Source organism: Scomber scombrus, chromosome 13 (assembly GCF_963691925.1).
Source record: "Scomber scombrus chromosome 13, fScoSco1.1, whole genome shotgun sequence".
In the NCBI taxonomy this organism is placed as follows: Eukaryota; Metazoa; Chordata; class Actinopteri; order Scombriformes; family Scombridae; genus Scomber; species Scomber scombrus.
In genome coordinates this window covers 3,228,228-3,255,358 of record NC_084982.1, presented here as the reverse complement: position 1 = coordinate 3,255,358, position 27,131 = coordinate 3,228,228, and the positions used below count along the sequence as shown (strand labels likewise).

General features: G+C 41.5%; 1 protein-coding gene across 1 annotated transcript in view; it reads right to left on the bottom strand.

Annotated features, from left to right (window-relative positions):
- Positions 1 to 24,957, bottom strand: part of arhgap20 (Rho GTPase activating protein 20) — a 34,180-nt gene extending 9,223 nt beyond the window's left edge. The window contains exons 1-13 of the mRNA XM_062432243.1: positions 24,697 to 24,957; positions 21,750 to 21,835; positions 12,228 to 12,404; positions 10,595 to 10,744; positions 9,909 to 9,950; positions 9,446 to 9,530; positions 9,199 to 9,276; positions 7,844 to 7,910; positions 7,286 to 7,495; positions 4,102 to 4,292; positions 3,145 to 3,309; positions 2,297 to 2,406; positions 1,560 to 1,749 (exon numbers count right to left, since the gene is read on the bottom strand). Coding sequence (XP_062288227.1) covers positions 1,560 to 1,749; positions 2,297 to 2,406; positions 3,145 to 3,309; positions 4,102 to 4,292; positions 7,286 to 7,495; positions 7,844 to 7,910; positions 9,199 to 9,276; positions 9,446 to 9,530; positions 9,909 to 9,950; positions 10,595 to 10,744; positions 12,228 to 12,404; positions 21,750 to 21,835; positions 24,697 to 24,789 — 1,644 coding nt within the window. The 5' untranslated portion in view covers positions 24,790 to 24,957. The remainder of the gene's footprint in view (positions 1 to 1,559; positions 1,750 to 2,296; positions 2,407 to 3,144; positions 3,310 to 4,101; positions 4,293 to 7,285; positions 7,496 to 7,843; positions 7,911 to 9,198; positions 9,277 to 9,445; positions 9,531 to 9,908; positions 9,951 to 10,594; positions 10,745 to 12,227; positions 12,405 to 21,749; positions 21,836 to 24,696) is intronic.
- Positions 24,958 to 27,131: the final 2,174 nt, after the last annotated feature.

The following is a 27,131-nucleotide window of genomic DNA, read 5'->3' as shown; positions in this document are numbered from 1 at the left end:
GTACGTCTCAGTTATGCATGTGTAAGTGTGTTAGGAAGAAGAGGAAGAAGAAAGGGGGGGGGGGAGGGGGGTTTCGGCCGATGCAGCTCTCCGCTAAAACACATGCTCTGCCTCAGGATTTCGTAGGAAATTCTCTGCGTGTTTTCTCAATGAACCTCAACCACCTCGTAGATAAACACACACACACACACACACACACATTTGAGAAGATAAGTAAACCAGCCACCCACAGAGAATGCGTGTAACTCAATAACTGTAACTTTCCAAACTTGACCACAACTCAAAATTGTATGCTGTATGTCTTTGTGATTTCATGATGTTCCCTGATGGACGGGGAGTGGGGGGGGGGGATTCCTCTGTGGTCTCTGGCTGCAGCTACTGCTGGAGGTATTAAGTCATTTCAGGTTAGTTGAGCAGGCCAAGATGAGAAAGAAAGCCAGAGCAAGAGTTGCCTCACTGCTGAGTTAACTTTGGATTTAAAAAAAGAAAGAATAAAGCGATGTAGTGTCTGTAAATGTGTATTAAAGGAATGGATCACACTAATTAAGAAAAACATAGGAAAGGTTTTCACAGGGACTACTTTCTAATAATGTTGGATTTGTGTTTGTTAAGCTTGCTCAGATTTGTTGAGAATGAGACACAATGCTAAAACTCAAATGTAAATGATCCTTACAATAAATGCCAGTGTCCTTATTGAACTATCTGTGCTGCTACATAAGACACCAGAGATAATCCTGTTGTTTTTATTTGGGTGATCCGACCATTTAAAGGTGACATAAGTCTTGTTGTTGATGTTGAACTCCATACATATTGTAACATTATATATTTTCCTGTGTGCTTGTCCTGTAAAGCCTGTCAAGTCTTGCTCTAAGCTCGGGGATTTCAGGCTCAGTCGAGTGTAAGAATGTTGTGATATGAGCTCATGAGTGATTGTCAGTGATAACATGTAAACTTAACTGAGCGTGTGTGTGTGTGTGTGTGTGTGTGTGTGTGTGTGTGTGTGTGTGTGTGTGTTAGTAGGTCAGCTCTCGCTCGGAGGTCGGTGCTCGCATCCACAGAGAAACCTTCAATCTGCTGACAAATGGCTTCCAGGTTGTATGTATAGTGTGTGTGTGTCTGTGTGAATGGGTGTGTGTGTGTGTGTGTGTGTGAGCGTGTTCACATGTGTGCGTATGAGGGTAGTTTTGCGTGTTGAGTCTCTTAGCTGTCCGTCAAACACACCCCCCCCCCCCCCCCTCCCTCCTCTCGGCCTATGTGTCTGATCACATGTGCTTCATACATCCCAGCAGCACGTACACACACATGGCGAAACACTTTGCTTCCATAATTCCACTGAAATGTTAAATTCCTTGGGTTTGCACACTGTCTCGACAAGCCTCCGTCACACACACACACACACACACACACACACACACACACACACACACACACACACACACACACACACACCTGTAGCTCCTCCTCAGATGTATTCAGTGTTTAAATACCTTCCAGATTTAAACAATAAAAAAATTAAAAAAATCTACGGTGTGTGTGTGTGTGTGAGAGTTCCTTCTCACCTTTTTGGTACCCTCCCCCTCCATCTCGGGGGTGCTTGGCGCCGGGGCCCAAAGCATGCTGGGAGCGATGCAGACGGACAGGTTGAATGCGTTCATCTGGTTGTCGTGGGCGTTGCATTGGATGCAGTGCAGCACGGCCATCACGTGGCGCAGCAGGAGCAGGTTGTCGCCGGGCAGAAGGCGGAGCAGCCTGAGAGCGATGGAGGGAAAAAGGAAAAAGATGGAGGTGAGAATAGATATAAAGGAACGATTTGAAATCTTAAACCACACGTATTCTTGCTCTTTGACCTCTGTCTCTCATAGTTTGTGTTAGTTGTTTTATTACGAAGGAATTTCTCATTTTTCTCACAAACATTTGCTTTCATGTTACTTATATTTTCCCAAGCTGAAGGAATTTAGTTTGTTGCTTCTGGATCTACACTCTTACTCTCCCTGTCTTTCTCCTCCGCCTCTTTTTCTCTTTAGACATAAAAAGGGCATAATTAAAGGAAAAACCAATAAAGCGTCTTTAGTAAGGTGTTGAGCCACCACAAGCCTCCCATTTACACCCATTTTTTTTCTCTCCTTTCATCTCTCACCCGTCTGTCTAATGAATGTCTGCATGACTTGTTGTGTCTGTGCTTATGACAGACGGACAAAGAGTTACAGTTTGTGCGCTGTCACGACTCTCATTTTGAGCGGCAGGATTAGGATTTTGGCACACACGTGTTTCGGGATTTGGAAGAGAATGTTCCTACCTATTGACGGCTTGTGTCCTCTCCTCCCCTTCATCCCCCTCCATCACATCCATCCACTGGTCGTACAGGTCCAAGCACAGCAGGCTGCCCGGGATGTTTCGCAGAAAGTCCTGTATTTGAAAAAAAACAAATATCCATTGTCCATTATATCAGAATTTTCCCTTTTTTAATATATTTTTGGGGGTGGAAATGTATGCTTTTATTATGCTTATATTATATGACAAAACCCCACATTATAAAGTTATTAGTCAACCTAAAGAAAGATTGGAATCTGCAGCTTGTTGGATTGTTTATAACTGCTACCAACTACTAAAATGTTAAACAGTCATTTTAATCAATATTACAGCCCCACACTGTCAACCAAGTCAAAGAACTTAAGGACACAATCACTTAATGTATATTTATTTCATTATTATTCTCATTCATGGTGCTGTATTTTTACTTGAGTGACTTATTATTGTTATTTTTACAACTGGCAGTGGTTCATTTTTCTGTCAATGGACTAATCAACCCACAGCAACATTGTTTTTGTCGAGGCTCTCCCCCGTCAGCTGTGCAGAAAACAGGTAAAGCCCAACAAAGACAGGAGATGAATCAGCTGGGTAAAGAAACTGGAATCACCTCAGCTGCTCCCTGGATGCCCAACACTGCAGTGGCTGTGTTTGGCCTGGATGCTGAACAATGCTGCACCTTGTGTGTGTGACTGGCAGCCTGCCTGGCTGTGCAGAGACAGATTATCCCGTCTGGACTTATGTGACTTTGGAAACACATCAGTCAGGACTGCTCTCTGTTGTCTGGTTTCAAACAAGTTTAAACGGGGCATATCTGTGTGTGTGTGTGTGTGTTACCTTCAGAACAGCAGCAATGACGAACGCAGATTGGTGTGTGATCTCTGGATCCTCTGTCCCTGCGTCCAGTCTGTCCCGCAGCTCCCGGCAGGTTTTAGCTCCTGCCGACCGCCTGAAGATTCCCCTGGTGTAGGGCCCCTCCAGGTACAGGAACACCAACATGTCCTGGAGGAAACAGGGATTAGGACAGGTTTAGGACATAAAATCCTTTCAAATTATCTTTTTATCTGTATTCTGAATGGAAAAGAGGTGGGGGGGGGGGTTTATTGCTGGCAGATCTAAGAATTCAAATGCTGCAGTACAGCAGCTCTGCATGTTTGTACCTCCAATTACTAGAAAACAATTCATTTGTGGTATTGAAGAAGTTTTTATTGATGTTTCTTTCGATTCATCATTTCCTAGCATCAGAATTTCATCTGGGAAAATAAGATGAATCAGGATTGAAATTGGGCTTTTATTACAATAAAAGAAGAAGTCATGATTCATTCAATTGTAAAAAAAAATATACTGTATACATAACATCCTTAATAGTGACTCCTGTTACCATATAATGGGTCAAAATGAAACTGACAGATTTTTACTTGCAAATCAGAAATATAAGAGTTCCTGTAATGCATAAAAAATAGAGTGTTATTAGAGTGTAGAATCTTGACTGTTGATAGAAAAGATGGAATAAATGTTTTCTAGTAATACCAGTTTGTTCTATATGGCTTTAATCTGTTTGTCTGACACATACAGTACCATACATTCTTGTTTGAGCAGGTGGTGGTTGCTTCCTCAAACAGTAATCAGTAACATTAAAATAATTTGGTATCTAAAATGAATCTTCTTCCTCATAAACCCTACATCTCCCTATACTTATACACAGTTCACTGTCAACCTCTAAATCATCCAGTGACCCCTCCGGACAGGGTCTCAACCCTTCTTGCCGGCCTATGTGACCTCTGCTCAGCTCACCATGACAGGCTTGGGCAGGCCGTGGTCTGGAGAGCAGACGGAGCTCAGGGGTCGTCCGAACAGCCGTCCCTGAGTGGGTGAGAGTGAGGTCGGGGACAGGGGCAGGTTGTCCAGCTGGCTGCTGGAGCCTCTCCAGAAAGGCCAGTTGATCAGAGACCTCTTCCTCTTAAAAGACTTCTGCGATCCCGGTTCTGCAGGGGGGGACACAGAAGAGGAAGAGGTGAGCTGCGGTTTCAGATGTAATCACGCTGCCGTTGCTTGAGTAATGCATGTTGAAGTCACCAGAAGGCATTCAGTAAGATAAAAATGATTGCTCAACAATTCACCCTATTGCAAAATTTGAGGCTATGTAACTCTTTATGTAATGTTTTGTTTTTGAGTCTGGGTTGGATTTTGCAGCGAAATAGGTCAAACTGTTTAGTAGTCACCTCGGAGTTCTGGAGAAGACAAGAGGGAGAGTGTGAAATAAGAAAGAAAGAAAGACACCAAAAAGATAGAGAAGAGAGAACCATTGATTCAGTGTTTGTCAGAGAAGCATGCAGACATGCGCTCATGCTCGAGGGCACCGTTTAATTTGAGGGTTGTGCGTGCGTGGAGGTGTCTGTGTTTATCCATGCTTCATGTGTATGAAAGCATACATGAATGTAAGGGCCTCTGTGCGACCCTTAGGGCTTGTGACTGTGTGTTCCTTGTTGAGTGTTTGCTCAGTGGGACTAAGTCACGATGTCTACCTGTGAGGTTTGTGTTTAAGTGTCTGTCAGCAAGCCTGCCTTCACGGTGTCTGCATGTTCTCAGTGACATAACAGCTCAGTGTGTCTCTGCTGTTAGACAACTGCATAGTGTGTGTGCATTGCTAAAAGACACAATGTATTTATGTATTTGAAATCTTTATGTAAAATGAAAACAAGACAAGCAACTCAAACGATTAATCAAAAAAAAATAACACACGTTAAATTTCTAATCAATTAATATTGAAAATATCCATGCATTAAATTTATTCCAACTGTTATAAAATACCTGTAAACTACTGGTGATCTGTCTATTTGCAAATATAACACTACGGCAAACCTTTTAAAAGGCTGTTGGATTGCATGGCAACCTCGTAACAGCTTTTTCCAACAATCTTGAAACCATAGCATTTATTTCATTAAGAGATTGCGATTTGTAACCTAGGGTGGGACTCTTCCTAATACACGAAAGATTCTTTTAGTGGGTGGAGGACCCGGCGGTCCAAAAAGGCCCCAGAACATATGTAGCATACCTCACATAGAAGTCATTATTTAACAATCTGCTGTGGCGTTGTGCCCAAATATGATCTGGAACAAAGTTCAAGAGTAACAAAATTACTTTCCTGCTCTGGCACTTCTCAACAGGCCTCGCCATCATCGGAAAAAAAAAAAAAACACGACTTTGCTGTAAATCAGGCGGGCCGTCATTAGGGCTTTCTAGTCAGGGAACATTTTTAGACAAGGGGAATGAGGGAATAACAAAAGACTGGGTGGGCAATGTCTGTCATCCTCCTGTAATCTTCGGTGCTAGCCTGTTACAAAACAGGTGCTACGTACAGTATTTGTCTCCGAGGGTAATAACGTACAGCACTAGACTAGACTAGTTTTGGTGGACCATGAGTCAACCTGTAGAGACTTTTTACGATACTGGTCAACATTGGTCTCTTTTCCTAATTTTAATGAGTTTTATTGGTGGATTTTTCTGGAGGATGTGGTTCATTGTGGTGACCCAGCTCTGTACGATGTCAAAACTACAATGAGCTGAATTTCACTTAATTGTCAGGTGTCTTCAAGCCAGTTTTAAGGCTATTACTTCCTATAAAGCTACCACTCAATAAATATACATGCGTTCATTAGCTTTCGGATTGGGTGCGAGCCATCAGGCTTGTATATTGGTGGGGCTGGTATGGAGCAGTTATGTAAGATGCTGTTATGCTTGAAGCAAAGGAATCTGAGGCGAAGCTTGCGGTTGGCAAACTGGAGCCTCCTTGACTGGAAAACACACACATTTTCTCTTTAACTTGTTTTCCTGTAAGCCCCATCTCCTCCTCCGCTGTCGTGTTTCCATCCCGGTTCCTGTATCCGCCGCTTATCCTCTCTCCTGTCCATAAGTCATCTTGTTTGTCTTTTTCTGCTCATTTTTCTGTCCCGCTCATTTTTTGAGGTCCCTATTTTCAGTTTGTTCCCTCTGGAAATTCCTCTCACTCCATCTGTTACTGTCTGTTGTTTCTTTTTCCTTCACCTCCGTTGACCTTCAGACTTACTCAATGGCTGTGTCATCTCTTTTCATTTTCCATCTTCCTATTCTCACACTCATCTGTCCCTTCTGGGGTTTCTTCCCCTTTGTCTGTCTGACATTTTTCTTATTGTGACACTGCGCCTGTCCTAACCCCTGTTGTAACCCCTTCTCTGCTAAAACCTCCTTTCCCACCGTTCTCATTGATGTGTCCTTTTCTTCTTAGCGTATTGATTCAGAAATAACAGCAAGGCTACGTGCCTATGAGTATCAAAATGAGAACAAACAAAGTGAAATAGTTTATGTAAGCGAAACAAATTCTGTTGTAAAAGTACTTTCTGTTCTGCACTGATACTTCTGTATACTCATATTTCTTCTTGCGGTTTCATAGAACTTTGGAGGATTTATGGGCGGATGAATTCTTGTCACTGGCCAACCATATACTTGGAAACCTCAACTCATGTGGTGATGAAAAAAGAGCTTTTAGTCGGTGAATCCTCCTGAGTGTATAAAGGTATGTGAGCATATGGACAGTGTTGTCTTATTGGACTTTTTAAACCAAATGGGGTTATTTTGCAAATTCATTCTTGGAAGATACTTTGAAGCTACAACTTTCCCAGTTTTATTCAAACTAGTGTGCAAGTAAAGACCTTCAGCGTGTATGAAAAGAATTAGACCATAAAAGCATCACAGAACGTGGTAAATCAATATTCACTCGTGTTTTTTTGGTTCTTCCACCCTTTGGTTCCCTCACCTTACTCTGGTAGCACCACAGATCTTCCAGAAATGTAGAATTTGAGGGTTACTGTTTTTTTAAGTCATCACGATGCAAGGTTGATTACTTTCTTGTGTCATCCTAACCACAAAAATGTCAAAATCATGTGGTGTCATGACCTTCCAAAATAAAAGCAAATGCTGTTTTAGGTCTTGACAGTCTTACCTAAAAGTGAAGTCTGTCCTGGCGCAACCTTGCTGGGTTTGAGGATGAACTGGCACTGGGTGTCTGGTGGGAGATTCTGGTCCAGCAGCAACACTCCTGAACAATCTGTGGGACTCGATGAATCTCTGCCTGCTCCTCCTCCCAGTCCTCCACTACTGCTCCCACTATCCCGAATATGGCTCATCTTAATGCTGAAGGGAAATTCGTGGCCTGAGGGAGAGGTCAGGGTCCAGAGATTAGAGGTCATGGGTCTGGTATGTGCAGTCTCTGCATGTGTTGAGGAGCCAAGGAAAAAATCTGATACAAATTAGGGCAGAACTAGTGTGGTGCAACAGTGAATCAGCAAGCTGGAGTTGGGCTGTTAGTAATTCAGTGTGAAGAACAAAAGATTATGGTAACAGAATGTCACAAATATGCCACTGTGACGTCAAACAAAACACTAAGTTCTCTGAAATGTGTTTTGTGTACCACTTATGCTTGTACTGTAGTGACCCTGCACAGCAGTAAACTGTGTTTCAACAAGAAGGTTCTACATAGTAAAATGACCGATGGGCTCACCTATGAGAGGATATGGAGGGTCGTCCTTACTGGAGTTCACCCACAACCGGTGGTCTTTCACGCAACCCTAGAGATAGAAAAAGAAAAACAGGTTCAACACATGTATTTTAAATAAAACACTTCTTCTGACTCTTCTCTATACCCTGCCTACCCTACAAGTGAAAAGCTGACTGTAGCTCTGTGCTATAACTATCACACTTTAGCATAGCCTACGAGCTTTTTGGGCCAGTTTTTCAAAACGACTCCAGTAAATGCTCATTTCAATTTTTAAAAAAGCTAAAACTACTTTCTTTACTTACTAGGTGTGGTGGCAATTTACCCCCAAAAGTTCAAAAATATCACAGCCACTCTTGTTACTGTCTCTGGCAGTACAGGCTTGAGCTAAATGCTAACCTCAGCATGCTAACACGTCAACAATGTCAATGCTAACATGTTCATGTTTAGCTGGTATGCTTAGTTTATTGTGTTCACCGTTTTAGTGTAGGGTGTTAGCATACTAACATGCTCACAATATCAATGCTAACATGCTGAGGTGTAGCTGGTATGTTTAGCCTAATGTGTTTGTGCACCATCTTAGTATATAGTTTTAGCATGCTAACGTTTGCTAATTAGCACTAAGCATAACATAACACGTCAACAATGTCAATGCTAACATGTTCATGTTTAGCTGGTATGCTTAGTCTATTGTGTTCACCGTTTTAGTGTAGGGTGTTAGCATACTAACATGCTCACAATATCAATGCTAACATGCTGAGGTGTAGCTGGTATGTTTAGCCTAATGTGTTTGTGCACCATCTTAGTATATAGTTTTAGCATGCTAACGTTTGCTAATTAGCACTAAGCATAACATAACACGTCAACAATGTCAATGCTAACATGTTCATGTTTAGCTGGTATGCTTAGTCTATTGTGTTCACCGTTTTAGTGTAGGGTGTTAGCATACTAACATGCTCACAATATCAATGCTAACATGCTGAGGTGTAGCTGGTATGTTTAGCCTAATGTGTTTGTGCACCATCTTAGTATATAGTTCTAGCATGCTAACGTTCGCTAATTAGCACTAAGCATAAAGTATACCTGAGGCTAAAGGGAGTGTGTTATTCTTGCTAGAATTTTGTCATAAACTTGTGTGTACGCAGTCTGGACCTCATGTTGGTGTTGCTATTAATACTTTGGGCAGTCTAATAATGTCTAATTGAGACTCACAGCTAGATGTTGATCAAATAGGACTGTAACTTTAAAAAATACACAAGCCTAAAAGCTGCCAGACTGCCAACTTCCAGACTGGATAACTATATTAGACAGTGGTCATTAGACAGTAAGCTGAGTATCAACAGTGGTCTCTGTGTACTCACTGATATGCCAAACTGCAGCAGAGCCATGCGGATGACATCAGTTGTGCTGTCATTGTTGCTGACCGCAAGCGTCTTGGCCTAGTGGGGAGAAAAAATTGGCAACATTATGGAAATATCTTAATGTGTGTAACATAAGTAGGGATGCCATTAATTACATACTTAGAGACAGGTTCAGCGGTCCAACAACATTCATTTTTGTGCTGAAGGAAGCAATAAAAAATCACAGAGGAAAGAAGAGAATACTTACATATGCGCAATTTCCAATATCCTTTGCAAATATCTTTAGTGGAATGGTCTTGGGGTCGTCATTTTCTTTTCCCTCATTTATCCGACTGAGTTTAGGGGAAAAACAAAACAGGAGGTCAGTGTTAAAGAAAGAAAAATCATTGTAAAATATCAAGTAATTTAGCTCATATGTGAATAAAATACATGCATTACTTATAAAACATTATCTAGACTATACTATATTCATCATGGTTGTTCAGATGTGGTAAATTAATCTCATAATTTATGTTAGGCCAGTTGATTCCTATTTATTCACACTGTGATTGTTCTCACTCATATTGAGCTGGCTTCTATTTAATCACTTCTGTTCCATCCATATCAAATCCCCCCGTGAGGGAAACTGGATTTGCAAGATAAACTTTAAGCAAAACAACAAAAGCAAGCAATCACAGACAAGGTAGCAAGGGGTATAACCAAATATTTACCTTTTGATGAGTGCCAACCATTTTTCCTTGAGCTCTTCAGAGCTGAAGAGGAGAGACAAAAATGAAAACGTGATTAGAGGAAATCATGTTAAAAGCAACTGCCTGTTTTTCTCTGTTACATAACTCCCACTGGCCAAAACCGCAGACTTTCGCCATAAGCTATGACTGCATTCCTGGCTATATAAAATATAATGGGTGAGTGGGAATGAGCTTGAACGTGTGGATGCCATTGAGGCAGGTGCAAATGCATAGTCCACATGTTATGAATGCATTTGTATGTGTGTAGCATGTTCCTGCCTGATGTGTGTCTACTCTCATCTTACTGCGGTTGGGTTGAGCAGCTTTACGACTGGGTACTGCCTTCCCTGCTTAAGGGTTTATAGATTTTGTGGTTTGGTTGTTCGGTTTTTAGTCCCCTGTTATAATGTACATCTGCCTCTCAGAACATAGTGTACTCTCTCAGTACACTGGGGAAGCATTTAAAAAATATATGTTTAGTGTTTTTAGCATAAATAATTATCATGCAATGCCAGTGTACTGAATTTAGTTATATAAAGGTAAATTGAGGTATATTGAATTGCTCGTATCTGATCGAACAAGATCATCTTGAAAAAAGAAAAGGTATTCCTCTAATTGAATTTGAACAACTTACGCTGTGTGTGGTGTGTGAGTGTGTGTGTGTGTACCTGAAGGTGGCCACGCAGTTGCTCGTTGGCCAGCCCATGACGAAGCTCCTCTCTGGGTTAGTGCTCCCTTCACAAACTTCCTCCATGCAGCTGGCCGTCCACATTTCACACACGCGGACTTGGGCCTTCACTTTGAAATGAGTGGGAGACCTGCAGGAAACACAGTGTGCTATATTATGCTAGACTAAGACTTCAACTTGTGTTTTTCATTATTAAATCCATTCATCTAATTAGGTGTTTTTTCAAAAAAATTGTTTGGTCTGAAAATAGTGCCTGTCACAATTTTCCATGTCCTGACGTGACATCAAAATTATTCATTATCAAAAAAGACCAATTAATTGAATAGCTGGTAACTTATGCATTAATTTTACAATCAACTAATTCATTAAAAAGGGTGTCAATTAACATTTAGGAAAAATCATTAAAACCCCAGAACATTCTGTTTAAAAAGCTCACAAAAAAAGTAAGATCCCTTCTAAAGGAGTTCCTCAAGGAACCTACTAGGAGCCCCTGAAGTTGCCATCTGAGTTTTCTTCAAACAACATATTTCTATAAACCTCCAACATATGACAATCCCTACTTAAGAAATATTTCACACTGAAGCAAAATTGAAAACATTGGGCTATTTTCAAAGGTTTAAAAACAGCCATGCTCAGCAGAAGTGTATTTATACACCGCTACATCTGTGATTATAGATGGAGAAACTCCAAATGCACACATGTGGGACGCACACTCGCAAACACACGTGCACGCTCCCTGCTATTACATCGATATGAAAGGCGCACAAACATACATACACATCAGTGAACTTCTTTTTTTTTTCTCCTTCTGTTGCTCCTCTGTCTCTCTAAAATACACACGTGCCAATACACATTCCTCTTACTCACCCTGTGTTCAGCCACAATGTAATAAAGCCAATTATAGCATATACTTGCTATGCTGGAAGGGGGTCAGCTCCGCCCACTGTCACATGACTCCCAATATGGACCACAGACATCCTGCTGTGTCTGCACTGAGGTGTGTGTGTGTGTGTGTGTGTGTGTGTGTGTGTGTGTGTGTGTGTGTGTGTGTGTGTGTGTGTGTGTGCGTGTGTGTACAGTGAGTACATAAGTACACACCAAAAAAAGTCTCTTTCCGTCTCCGTGTCTGTGTTTAAATGTGTGCATGAGCTCATATATGTGTGTTTTTGTGGACTTCAAAAATGTAATGTGCTCTTTAGGTTTCTATTTTTGTACATGTGTGTTGCAGTTTGTGCACTGGGTGGGGAGTCTCATACTGTAGGAGCGAGGCAGGCCAGCTTGGCTTTGATCTGAGCCAGGCTTCATATGGATTTAATTGGCTGGGAAATAATTATATGCTGGGGAGAAATGAGGGAGGGAGACGTGAAGGAAATAGAGGAGTAAGAGAAGGAGAAAGGGAGGGAAGATAGCTCCATTTTCTACAGATTTCTGTTTGCTATCAGCGTTAGAAAAACAACTGGGAACAGATGAAATATCTCTCCTTGGTTTTCTTTTCTTTTTTTTTTTCCCTGTTTACGCCTCCCTGTTTCTCCATCACATACTAAACCACATAAACAGGCACTCCTTTATTCTCTATCCTTTTTTCAAAACAAAACGCACAGAAGGAAACTTACTTGGCCTTGGTGACGAGGAGCGTGTCGGAGAAGAGGAAGAGGTGTCTCTCTTGGGTCTGAAGGCCCATCTTTAGCTGCGTTTGGGCGTGACCCAGGAACACACGGCCTGGACACTCCGCCAGGAAGGCCTGCACGAGGGGACATGACTCTGGGCTGACTGGCGACAGGCAGCTTTCCCTAGGGGGGACAAAACAGAGACAAACAAAAAACACAGAGAATGAAATACTGTATTTGGGGAAAAGGAGAAATTTGTGGTCTGGATGCTTTGGAGGCATGCTTCTTAACGGCAAAATGCTCAAATTCACTTCACCTCCCTCAACAACTACTGCAAGATTGCCATAAAGCAATGGAGCTGCTTAGTGACCAATATAAGAAAATAGTGCAGCTGCTGAAAGTGAACTGTGTGACAATGAAGCTATGTCAGAAGCATGCTCAATAGTCATAAATGCATTATATATCACTGTAACACCTTCTGCATATTTACAGAGTTAAGCACATAGAGGTTATTGAATAACTGCAGTATAGTGCTCCACTGAGTGTCACATTCACTTTTAAAAGCTATTGAAGGATACAAATTGGGAACCCTTTAGTCAGAGTCCAGCTCCAGTAACCTCTAAACTAAGTGCCACTTATCCTATTCAGCTGATAGATATTCAATGAAACCTCAGAAAAAAAAAAAAAAAAGTATCTACACAACCTGGGTCTGAAAGTGCATTAGTTCCACAAAATGCAATTTAAATACAACACTTTTAATTTGGATTACTACTGGGAAGGTAGTAAGGCATAAAAATATTCCTGCCAGCATATTAGGAAAGTAGCTGGATGACTATAAACACTGAACAATCTGGTGTTTTGACGGTTGCATGCAAATACTTGGAAGCTGAATCTAATAAGTTGGGAGTTATCAGCTAAAGTGAGAGAGAGAAAAAATTCATTGGATAAAATCTTAAGAAAATACAAGCATGATTGAGACTAGGAAAAAAATATCAAAATGGAACAATCTCGACTATTTTATCCATAATATTTAGCTTCATGCTGGCTGCAAAATTGGCCTTGTTATTTCCTGTATTTCCTCTACTGATTCCTCACAGCTGCACGTGAGCATATAATCATGCATTGTCAGTAGAATAAATATTACACTTTTGGAACTGCAGCGCAATTATTCGGCTACAAAAACACCTATTGTGTTGGGTAAGCGTGCTGGAGAAATCCGTTGAAAATTATTTGTATGTTTTGGAGCCGCGCAAAGATGGCTCGGTTCGCTCAAACGGTCGGAAATAGCTGCGATGGAATTACGGCAGCTGCTGCTAGCATCGATGGCACCTCAACAAGAATGAGGTACACTAAATGAATGACTTTATTAAAAAAACCTGGTTTGTTTTTCCTTATCTGTCTCTTTTATTTCCCTTTTTTTTTTGGTTTCTCCCTCCTGTAAGCACATTTAAAAGTTGCTTGTGATTAAAAATAACATCATTTTTTTAGGTCGAGATTGTCTTTCTAGATGTTTCCCCCGCTGTCAATTGTTGCCACTGACTGATAGACGGATGAAAACAGGGGAGTTTTTGGAGGAAGAGGAAATTGTTAGAGCTCCATCCTTTCCTGTTTACCTTTCGCAACCAGATAAAAAACCTAAATCTCCCCTCACACACATCTGCTATCTCTGTCTCTGTTTTTCTGTGTCTCCTTTCATGTACACAAATATGCACCCATATTTTCTGCTCTCTCACGCATGTACACACCCTCGTAGATTCCCCCTTTTTGCATCCTCGATACCGACAAGCACACACACCCACATGCACACACACACACACGCACACACACAAACCCCCTTTCTACAAAGCACCTACTAGTTGTTAGAGTCTCGCTGGCAAAGACAGAGAAAAAACTTGGATCGGAGCTCTCTTCTTTCCATCATACTCCGAAATCCTTCCAGCTACATTGCGTAAGTGATTGGTTACGTAATTAATTAACGATGAACAGACGACCACGCCGGAGTGCTTCGTTTCTTTGCCTCTGCCTGTCTTTGTGTGTCATCCAAAAAAATAAGTCCAAAGGGAAAGGGGGAGTGAGTGAATGCAATTAAAAGCAATGAATGTAGCCAATTAAGCGCTGATGCTCACTGGGACACGTTGCCCCGAGGGAGAGCGGGAACTGAGGACTCTGACATTTTCTAAAAGTGTGAAAAAATGAAAGAATGGGCACCCTCCTTTTTTTTTTTTTCTTTTTTTTTTTTTAAGGATATAACTCTATGTTGCTATAACAAAATACAGAATTAGTTCCTGGAAAAAAAGAACACTTTCCATGTGGCACACTGTGAAATGATTTGAAAACATTTACGTAATTCATCAACTCTCCTGCCGCTATAAATTAGGGGATTCCTTTCTTTCGTGTCTTTGTCGGGGAGATAGAATGCGAATCTTCAAATTTTGAGCGTTAATTTCTCCAGCGGATGAAAATCCTTCCTCTACTCCAAAGAAGTTCATAAAGTTCAAAATGAATCTTCTCTCTCTGCTTGGCATGTGACTGACCCAAATCAGCTCAGACTGCATTTTCTCAGCATGCTCTCTTAATGTCACGTCACATGCTGCTGCTGCAGGAGGAGGAGGACAGCACAAGGGTAAAAAAAAAAAAAAAAAAAAAAAACACACTACAGAGGGACATTGGGAGGATTTGCGGGTTCCTTGATTAAATTCAACTGGGATTAACACCATTATAAAGAATAAGTGTCATAAATTCCCATTGGGCTTATCAACCGCACACATCCTCTTCTGCTCCTATTATCCATGTAGATCCTGGAATGCTCCCGTCAGAAAAGCCCCCTCCGCCCCCTCCTCCCTCCTCCATCCTCCCTCCACACACACACACACGCATGGACGAACCTTCATGTAAAGCCCCCCCCCTTTCAGATCCGGCTGCCACCAAAAAAAAAGACAACATTTTCCGTATTCACCGCACATCCCTCCCTCCTGAATGTAAGATTGACAGCTGAGCCGCCCGTCTTTTGAATCTGATGGATGTGAGGCTAATGGCTCCATTGTACATCATGTGATGTTGATAAATTAGAGCGCTCAGCCCGCCTGCACGTACATGGCCACCTTTGTTCAGGCTTGGCACCACCGTGGGGAGAACTGTTGACTTTTGGGAACACAATAAGGGGGGGGGGGGGGGGGGGGTACAATGAACCACAAAACACAGCATACTAATGTCCCAGTGTGCCAGCATGAATATTTAAACAGCACCCGGTAAGGTTTGTATATAAAAGGTCAACATATTTTATCAGCTTAAATCACAAAGTACAGATAAAATATGGCATCATTTTTGGTCCCAATCCTAATCTGAGTCCTTTATTAGTGTGTATCTGGTGATACACAGTTCAATTCAATACTTATGTTTAGTTTATATGCTTAAATGACTTATATGATGCGAATGATGAGGTTAAGAGAAGACATATCACTCTGTTGGAGTTGTTGGAACTACACATACACTACACTAGAGCTACAGTTTTTTTTTTTATCTCACTAATGATCATTGGCTGAGTGCAGACACTGGCTGCATTTAACTAGACAACAGCAGGCCTGTCACAATAATGATGTTATCAACTTATAGTCAAATAACGCAATTATCAATTATCATCATGTCTATATATGGACTTATCATATGATACATGGACATGACTTTGATCTTTTTTTTCACCTATTCATGTCACTTCAATTATTGATGTGATTGCTGCTGGCGACATCATTTTAAGCAGTGATAGTCAGAGACAGAACTGACATGTACTGTCACTATTTTAGGGGGAACTCACTTTTGGTTTTTACTTCCACATCGGGAGTTTAGATTAAGCTGGTCAAATTGTTTGTTTGTCTGACAGTCTGACTGCACTGACATTCATAGCGATGTCACCCATGTTTACAGATCTCAGTAATTACTTTAGCGGGTGAAATTTTATCATGACTAATAAAAAAAGTTTGGTAAAAGCTAACAAAATAAGACGCAAGATGTAATAAAGTGTAATTATCCTTTAAGTGTAAGTGTCATTACTGAATGAGACACTATTCGCTTGTTGTTACTTGCCCGAATGAAATTCCAGTAACAGAAAGAGAGAGAGAGTCAAACTTAGGCACTGAGCTGCCTCATTCATGCAGCCTCACACGTCCCTGTTGCATTACTCCTGGTGTGTGCAGCAATCACACACACACACACACACACACACGTACACACACTTATGATTCACTGAGTCCTAACAGTAACGCCACGCAGACTGGGAGTTAAATCATGGACACAACCATAATCAATATGCACATACACACGCCTTCAAGTGCACACCCTGAGGACAACAGCTGGACAAACAGCTGCAACCTTTCTCTTCTCCTTCATCCTGTTTATCTTTTCTTTTTTGTCCACATTCTTTCACTTCGCTCTTTTCAGGAATCTCTCCCGACATTACTCATCCAGCTATTTTCTCTCTTTCAGTTTTGAATTTTTTTTGAAATATTGTCATTGCACCCAGTAGGTTCATTAATAACCTCATCGGCGTAACTTCTATTTAACGTGTTACATCGCTCGTTCACACCCCTGCAGCGCGACAACATAACATCACCTCGGCTGTCAGATGGTCGACCCCGACCGAGCGGACCGGCTCCCTCAGGCAATGACACACACACTTATATAACACTGTCCCTTTGCTCAACTTCATTAATAACATAAGAGGGACTGTGTATGTGTATGTGTGTGTGTGTTTATACATGTTTCAGATCTCCACCTGCAGACCTGCTTCTGTTCTCTAAAGAGTAGCCGCGTCACCGGTTTCGTCTGCAGCTTAATCGCCTCTAGAAAAAAATCCGACTTCTCTAAAAGCAGCCGACCTGCTTCCGATTTTACCGTAACCGCCGGAGACAAACTGAACCAACAGAAGCTTTCATCTGGCTCTTGTGTTCCTTATGCAACATGTCAACACTGACTTCACTGTAGCTCACTGAAGGTGTGTGTGTGCGTGCGTGCGTGCGTGCGTGCGTGCGTGCGTGCGTGCGTGCGTGCGTGCGTGCGTGCGTGCGTGCGTGCGTGCGTGCGTGCGTGTGTGTGTGTGTGATTTGTTTAAAAAGAATGACATCACCAGTAGCTTGACCTCTTTCTCTTAGATAATGGCCTTCCACACAAGCAACGACTGACTGGTCAATGAGCGTGTGTGTGTGTGTGTGTGTGTGTGTGTGTGTGTGTGTGCAGGAGAGAGAGATAGAGAGAGACAGAGAGATAGAGAGCAATTGTCTGCTAACATGCAGATTAAAGGAGACGTCATTTTGGATAAAAACACACCAGTCTGTTCCATCTCCTAGATCCACAGTGGCAGCTTTTGTTCACTACCGCCACAAAAGTACAGTATACATGAAAACAAAGAGATTCCACATGAGCTACATCTGTGAATTACACTCTAATTATTGCTAACTAATTAAAAAAAAAAAGTATATACTACTAAGTAACTATCATAGCGGTATATGAGCGCTTTACTCTTAACTTGAAATCCTCTACACCCTTAGTAACGCTTTTTCCCATCTGTGTTTACGTATGTCATCGTGGAAGAATTGCGCTCCACGCTCCCCGGGGCGGATAACCGAGTGATTCTAACCTAATGATCTGACATGAACCAGGACGTTTTTCTAGTCTTTGAAGCCGGTTTTTAAAATTCATGCGGCGCTGTTTACAGGACATCAGTTCCTTGAGCTGTAACCTGCAAAACGTGCCAGCTTATTCATGCTTGTTGAAAAGCTGCCTGCTGCTGCTGGAAATGAGGTTAATGAGAGAGAGGGGTGGGGGGGGGGGTAGAGTAGAGTTTGTAGGTTATAAAACCAAAACAATGAGCTGAAAGAAGCTAAAAAATGTCCTTTTTTTGATCCAATGTTACAAAAAAAAAGTGAAATGAAATTCTTTGATTTGATGATTTTGTCATAGTTCTTCTTACTGTTTGATTGACAGGTGATCTCTGCATGTGCTGAGACACTAAAGTAAAAAAAAAAACACCAAGCATTTTTAAAATCAAACTGGCTGCTTCACCTCTTTTTTTTTCTCTTTCTGTCTCTTTCCTGTTTCCACGTGACTCACCTCACCTCACCCTGAACTGGCTCTGGCTGCACCTGATCATTTCCATAGGCAAACTATAATGTCATCGTTGGCTCCAGGCTGAAGCAGTGCTGTCTATACACCCGAAAGCCAACACACACACACAGACAAACCCACACACACACAAAGGATGAGGTCAGACTACTGAAACCTTTTTTCAGTCTGCAAAAAGAGAAGTGACCAGAAGCTGTCAGCCATGATATCCTTAACAGAACTCATTATCAAAAGCAGGAAATGTCTTTTGCATGATGTGTGACTGAATGTGTGTTCTTGCATTTGTGATTTCGAGGACCAAATGTCCCTTAACAGAGAGGAAGAAAATTATTAAAAAAAATCAGCCAGAATAATGACTTTTTTTCTCTTTTTTTCTGGCTTGGGGTTGAGATTAAACTTGCGGTTCTGTGAATAAAGTCATGTCTTAACAAGTATCTCGATACAAGTGTGTGCGTGTGCAGAAAAAAGTGAATGAAGTGCCAAAATGACACACTGTACACACCTGTGCTTTGCATCTCTGTCTGCATGTAGGTGTTTACAGTCAGGTTGTTTTTGGATTAGGTGTGTGCGTGTGTGTGTGTGTGTGTGTGTGTGTGTGTGTGTGTGTGTGTGTAAGTGTGTGTAACTTTGTAGTGTGACGCCATAGCTGGTAGTGAGTAATAGCGCGAGGTCAGGAGTGTCAGCCAATCGTATGTTTTTATGCTTTACAGTGAAGCCACCTTCCTCCCCAGCAGTATAGATTTCATTGCATGGGAGGGTGGGCTTACACTCCAGTTTCAACCCATAAAAAACCCAGAGGCTAAAAGATGAGGTTATACTTCTGGATGATTTGTAACAGTGTGTGTGTGTGTATGTGTATCTGTGTGTGTGTGTGTGTGTGTGTGTGTGGAAGTGATGTAAGTGGCTCAGATAAAGTCCAGAGAGCCTTTTCAGCGCCTCTTGTCTTGATGGGAAAGACAGGACAGCGGGAGCACAAAAAAAAAAAAAAAAAAAGAAAGAAAAGAAAAGAAAGGAGTCACCTCACATTTAGAGGGAATGGCTACTTTGTGATTTTTACAGTATAACATTTCTTTGGAAAAAGTTGCGCAGCTACACTAACAACAGTACACACAGCATAGTAATTACTTTCCTCTTCTTATAATAATACCTGAGCCAGTGTGATTTACTTGAATAAAGAGCACAGCGGTGTTGCAATGATGAGCCACGGCCAAGTATTGTTGGCAGGAGCTGATGTGTTCATTATAGATGTATTAATGGGACTATTGGGTGTTACTGCTTTTATATAACAGCTACCAAAGCGAAGAAATGGCCTGAAAAGATTTAACCAATGCGTATAAAAAAAAAAAGAATGTCCATTTTCCGAAAATAAAAAGATGAAAAGAAGGACATCTACAAATCCACAACAATCACCATCAGCTGTGACCTTTCACATTTTTTAAGGCACCTGACCGCTATAATATTCACTTCGTCTCTCCCCTGGTGACATCCCCCCCCCCCCCCCCCAAATTCATATCCACATCCAGGCATCAATGAACACCTCACACACCCGCTGACATGGGGAGGTGTCGACCTCAGGTGACATCTACTGGCAACCATGCTTCCTGATGAGAGGTCAAAGGTTAAGGGTGACAGCTGAGAGTGTCGAGCCCTGGCTGGCTCCGTCCTTTGGCAGACTGGCCGGTAATACACAGACACGCACACGCACACACACACACACACACAGATCAGACTGGGCGACTCTGTCACTCTACCTAAGACTATTTATCGTTCACTCAATACTCTGCCTGTCTTTCCCTTTCTCTGTGTCTAAAAAAAGAATATGTGTCTTTTTGTGTCTTATTTGTGCACGCACACACACACACACACACACACACACACACACACAAACACACACACACACATTGCCCCAAGATCACTGACCTATTTAACAGTGTGGACTGTTTTGCTCAGCACTGGTCTAAATGGTCCAATTTCACAGTTGGTGCTGCAGCCCAGCCTCATCTCCCACCGCTGCAAACAGCTACAGACACCAGTAACTGCCACCAGCATGCACACACATCATAAACACGCCAAGTCAAGTTTCATCACCAGGCATTCGCATCCCCCTAAGGAGCTCCATGACATTCCTAAAGGAACTTCCCATCACAATTTCTTGATTTAACTTCCTGTAACAAGTGTTAAATGCCTTCAAATGCCCCCAAAATCTAGCACCAGTAACTTAAACATAATATATGAGACTTAAAAAAGCCAAGAATCTAGTAAACAAATACTCTCCCCAAGTGGTTTGTAATGGCTTATTTCCGACCCCTGTTAAAGGAAGAGGAAGGAATTTGTACAATACAAGCGTGATGAAAGGTCTGATAGCTCTGGGAGAAGTACAGTAAGCATTTAAGCCCCCCCCCCTCTAAGCCATGAATGAGTCTTCCTTTTTGATGTTCGACACACATTTAAGGCAATGTGGGAGAAATGAATGTCGGAGACTTGTGAAAACATCCAATCAAGTCAGTTTAAAACGTTTTTTTTTTTAAATTTTCTTTTTTTTTTGTAATCAGTATTTGTCCAGAGAGAGAGAGAGAGAGAGAGAGAGAGCGTCTAACCCTCGGGGCTGCGCGCGGAGGGAGAGGAAGCACAACCTCCCACTTCTGCTCTTTTTTTTTTTTTCTACCATCAGATTTTCCAGTCGGTCTGGTGATTTTAACCTAAAGCCTGTTTCCTCTCTAATCTCTTGCGCTATCACCGCTTTAATTCCCTGGGTCAGTGTTTCGGAGCTGAACTGAGGAGAGGACGCTAATGGGTTCCTCACTTTTCATCTGTCATCCACAATTACCAATGTTGGAAAGTTACTCCTAAATGCCTCTTTTAACAATCCTCAAACATTGGTAAATGTTACCAAAAAAAAAAAGCTGATGGTGAATAGATAATGCTCCAAATGCTCTGCAGAACTGAAAAAGTGTCATTCTGATGGAGGATATATATACCAGCATGACTCATTTTCACAACCTTTGCAACACTATATACATATAAAAAACATGAATCAAGCATTAGTTACAGCTTATAAACACTTATAAACTCAGTAGAGAGAGGCACCAGAAGTCAACACAGGACAAGGAGGAAACTGGTAAACAACACGCTACAAATGACTCTGAAAGCATGCAAGTCAAACGTGCACAGCGGGGTTAAACTCTCTTCCAGTGATGCACTCTGCAGCAGCTACGTGGGCAAAGCCAAAACTCTTAGCTCCATTGAGAAACTGCAGGCCAACAATGATTTCAGCCCCCTTTTCTTTTGGAAGCAGGCTATGTATGTGTGTGTGTGTGTGTGTGTGTGTGTGTGTGTGTGTGTGTGTGTGTGTGAGTGTGTGTGTGTGTGTGTGTGTGTGTGTGTGTGTGTGTGTGTGTGAGTGTTTGCTCATACCTGGATGTGCTTTTCGATCTGGTAAGTGCTTTGCTGATGACCAGCGAGGGAGCCGACTGGCGTCTCTGGGCCAAAGTCTTCATCTTCTACACAGTCGGAGAAAGAGGGAGGAGACAGGTCAATGCAAGTGCTGACTGAAGGTTTGCACCATTTTGACACGCCATGTCAAATAACACATAATTGTTACGGAGAAAGGAGACAGATTGCAAATAACACAGTCAGCACTGTGACGGAGAGGCTGGCTGTCGGCCGCGGAGGGAAATACAGGGCGAGAGAAGGAAATAAAACTCTGGTAATGTGTGCGACTGTGTTTGTATGTGTGAGTGAGAGAGAGAGAGAGAGAGAGAGAGAGAGAGAGAGGGAGGGGGGCGGAGGGGGGTGTAAAAAGAAAGGGAAGAATGGTGGCTGAGAGAAAAGGAGAAGTGGCAGCACACAGGGAGAAGAGGAAGTGAGCTAAATGGTTAAAGATGGACACCGCCAAATAGGATGAGTAACAGAGGGGAGACTGAAGTGGTGAAAAAAAAACAAAAAAAAACAACAACAAAGGAGTGAAATATGTCTTCTGGCTGTTGCACAATGTTTATGATCCCTCGTATATATATTCACACTGTAACATGATGAATAGTTGAGCGCCCTCACTAAAAATATGACAGGAATCTCTGCGGCCCGCTGCAGCTATTTCATTTTAACCCTAATCTATTTAAAACACACTGAAATCATGTGATCTGCCCCCCCCCCCCCCCCCCACCCACCCCAACATACACAACACTCATTCAGGCTGGGGAATTTTTTTTTTTTTTTTTTTTTTTTAAGTTCAATAGCACTGCCATGAATTAAATTAGACTTTGCTTCCTGAATTCATTCTGCAACGACTTATGAGTAACCTTTCTCTGCTCAAGAATTCAAATTGAGTATCGAAGAAGGAATTTGACTCGTGTTAAGAGTCGAATTGCAAGATGCTTGAATGCCGTATTTGAGATTTAGACGTTACCGTGCCTACACTGAAGTGCTCTTCAGGGCTGAGAGTGACTGGAAGTTTAAATCAGGCTCAAAGGGCTACAGTAACACTCCTAAAGTGACATGTTTGTTCTTCCTGCAGGTGTGAGGTGATTGACAGGACACATGGAACACTGATATAAAAACATTCCACCTGGCATGATGAAACAACAATAAGGCTCGTGCACAGAAACAATATTAACTCACTGTGCAGCATTGCAAGAAGATTGCATAATATAGTTTAGTATGCATGTATGTATGTTACACATCTACCTGTCACGCATGCCAAGAGCAGCTCAAAATACCGAACCGTCAATCTTTTGACACAAATAAGCCCCTGAGAAAAACTCCTGTGGCATGTGGAAATTCTACATTCGGTCAATGATGATAAAGCACAGCTCTGGTTTTTAAAAAAAAAAAGAAAAAAAAGAAAGAGAAAGTGAGAGAGAGAGAGAGAGAGAGCAAAAACTTTTCCAAACCAGGCCAGAGAGCAGCAGCTGCTTGGAGGGAAAAAAAACCCAAAAGCAGCAGCAGCAACATCTGTAGACGTGTGAAACAACATTTAAACAGCGCCGGACACCAAGATTGAGAAGGAATTACAAACATTACAAGATATAGATTGCACAAAAAAAACATATCATTGTATTGTGTGTTGTGATTGAAAACATTTGTGGATATTGGAGGATTTCAGCATATCAATATCAACATCATTTACATTTAATGGAATATTAAAGCCGTAGCCAATTGTTGTGTAACTGCAAAACCATCATGTATTGATTGTAAAAGTTACTCAGTAGCCATGTTTACACAGTGAATAGATCTGGGTTAGTTTGGTGAATTAGTCATTACGACTCTATTACCAGCTTCTTATCTCATCCTCACACTGTTTTCACCTCATTTTCATGATCATCCAATTTATTTCATTGTTTTGAAATGTTCCTTATTGCACTTTTTGGCCTGTCTGGAAGATGCAATTCCAGTCTTTTTAAATAAGATCTGGAGGGGGGCGCTGTTTACTACAAATTCTCTGCTCTTCTGCTGAGGAATCACCTCCCTCTGTCTGACTGTATGACTGTCAATGACCTAATCTGAGGTTCAAAGAATACAAAGGAATCATTTAAAGCGATGCAATCCGCTTTTGTATGAAGGTCAGAAGTGAGCAGCCTAATCCGATTCATCCAGAAACATATTTTAAATATTTGTTTGTTTTATTATTGTTGTTGTTTTCTGTTATGAGTGAAATGTGAGAGCAAGGAATCTTTCCTCTGTTTGCGTGGTGACTCGAGTCTGTCTGATGAACAAATAATCACTATCAGCAAATGATCCTGATCTGTTGTTTGGTAAGACTTCTCAGTTATGTTATTCTCTGCTTTATCCAAAAAAATAAACCACCTGAAAACCAACAGGAGATCAGCCAAATCCAAACAAGAATGCGATTATTTTGACTTTTTTTTTTTTCTTTGTTAAAAAAAAATCTCTGCGTAAAGTAAACTGAGAAAACATCCAAATGGAACAGATTGTTTGATTTAAAATGCATTTTCAGTCAGATAAATGTCTTGTTTGTTCAAATGCAACCCAGTCAGAGAGGCACCGGAGCTCCAACCGCCACCGGCTCAATCATTATCCAGTCAAAAAAAAAAACCGGACTGTGACTCTCAGCTTTGCACTAATTCATCCAATAACAAACGATAGAAAAGGAAATGTCATTAAAGGAAAGATTGTATTTCTCTTGGGAAATATAAACACTAGACTACTGTAAGTTTTTATAGGAAATGATTGAACCATGACACTGGCACTGTAAAATACCAGTTTCACACTTTCTGGGAGTGTAATTTGGAATATACTAATTATCCCTAATGAGCGCACCGGGTTGCTCACTGCGTAAAAACGCAAACAGTGTTCCAGAGTGAATAGTTGAGCAGCAGCAGCAGCATTAAAGCCTCACTTGTACCTTTTTATTGTCGGGAATCGCCTTGCTCTCTCCTGTCAGAGAGTCGGACCTGTTCTGTCCCATCGTCCCCTGCTGCGGTGACATGGTTTCCATCAAGGCTGTATAAATCCACGGGCAGGAGCGCACCGATTGTATATTCCCATCATACGAGTTTATCCAAAAGTTTTTTTATCCGGCGGAGAGCAGGGCACGAACCCGAGGAGAGTCCATGATGGAGAGGAGTGTGGATCCTAAAGGAATAATGAGGTGTAGCTGTGTAGCTGTGTGTTCCTCAATGTGACTGTCTCTGGCTGAGCGCTGTTTGTTCTGAGCGCCGTGACTCCCCTCCGCCTCTACTCACACTCATGTTGTAAAGTCAACGGTGATTAAAAAAAATAAAAGACGCACGACATCCGCTCTAACTTTTCAAAATAAAAAAAAAATGTATGAACCGGACATTGACGTTTGTTGGTGTCATGCAAAGTGAACACAAAGAGTATAAAGTGAAGATAAAACATAAAGATGTTACACTCATGTTAGTAGTGTTTAGGACTCATTTAAAAGCGATTACACCTCTTAATGTTGTGAGTACATAAGCTGAATTTAATTGGTCAATCAAACTTGCCCAAACAAGGCATTTATGCCATTAAAAAAAAAGAGGAACAGGATATTACAAATGGCAGCTTTACTATTAAAATCTATTCATTTTTCCATAAGAAGTAATAATAGCTAGTAAGACTATGAAAAAAGGAAAAACTTAAGCAGAGACTGGAATATAGAGCTCCAAAATGATGTCCACCTTAATATCTATGCTCCAAAGATACAACAACAAATGACAGCAAACAATAACTTGCAACAACAATAACAATCTATCATTTCAGCTTGTGGTTTTTTATCATATTTGTAGGCAAAATGTTAGCATATTTATAAATGGTGTGATATTTGTTAGTGCTGCTTTGTGCTGAGTGAATTCTGATGGATTGAGCACAGCAATAATACAATTATTACAGCAGCTAAGAACAATGTGACATATCATTTTATATATATTTATCTCCAGCTGGGTCAGCACTTGTCGAAGAGCGTTTGTTAGCTTTGGAGATGAATCTATGCGTTGTAATACATCACAGCCATTTCAGTTGATTGTTAAACTGATCAAATCTATTACATAACAAACTGCTTTAGTGTATCTCTAAGATTTTTGGACAAACTGTTCACACCGGTCTTTTTTATCTGTTGTATGAATCTGCTTATTTCAGCCCCTATTATTTTGAAGCCAGAAACCAACTTCTGCTCATACCATGACTTAACCTGCACCTCTTGACAAACCTCCTGTATGTAAAAGCCTTGGTTTGACTCTTGTTGCTTGTCCGTTTACCTACTTGTGTGTGCGTGCGTGTGTGTGTGCGTGTGTTTTTTATTTGAATGGCCCATCATATGTTTTTGCTTGTCTGGCAATCACAGCCGTATAGAAGCCGACTGTTCTCGTACTACAGGAAAGCCGTTTGCAGAGAGTCCAGGCCAGGTGTAAGAATGCACACCGAGGGCCAAGAAAAACATGACTGATGAGGAGGAATGTCCACACTATTTTTTTTGTACATAGCCATGACGCATGACACATTTTGCCTTTTTAGTTACAGTACACCTCACTGTAGGGGGAAAACTGGGTGGGAGTGTTTACTTTCAAATGTCTGGAGGTGGTCTGAGAAGTTAATAAAGATCTGATGAGTGTGCAGACTTTAGAGTTGTAGGATTTGGGATTAAAGCTCCAAAGTCAATTGGTTTCACAGTCCAGGCTTAAATGACTTAAAAAGAACCTGGAAGCGGATAACCATAAAAATCAACAGTCCCGTGAATCTATTTACGCTCCGATTTTTTTTAAGCATCCACTTAAATGAATCATTTTTTTCACAGCCCATTGCAGCTCATTGTCTCCTCTGCACAAACACAAAGGTATGCAACAATTGTTCCATCTTATCTGTCGCCTGAATAGTGGCATGCAAAACGATGATAAGAACATTGATAGCGCTCGGTCATCTCCTTTGATCATATCACAAGGCTTGCATGTGCCAGCAGCCAGGGGAATACTGTCGGAGCTTCAGTCTGCTTCAACTCTTCAGCTCCACAGAAAAAACTGCATTCCTTCACTCTGACTGAGACTAAATCATCCTTTTAATCGAAGGCCCGGCGTGGCCAAGTCACATTTGCTCTCGAACTGAAGTTGCTCTTCTCATGCCCCCTTGGTTTTCAGGGTGAAATGACTGCTTTTTGTTTTTTCCTGCTGTTTTTCAGAATCAGGAGAAGCCTGAAGCAAAAAAAAAAAAAAAAGAAAAAAAGAAAAAGGGGGAGACTAAATTGAGGGTGTGTCAGAACTGTGGTTGGAAACGCCGCCGCTTGACCACGACTGCCACTGCGCCGCACTGTTTTTTGTTTTTTCTAGCTTCTAAACGTTCCACCCT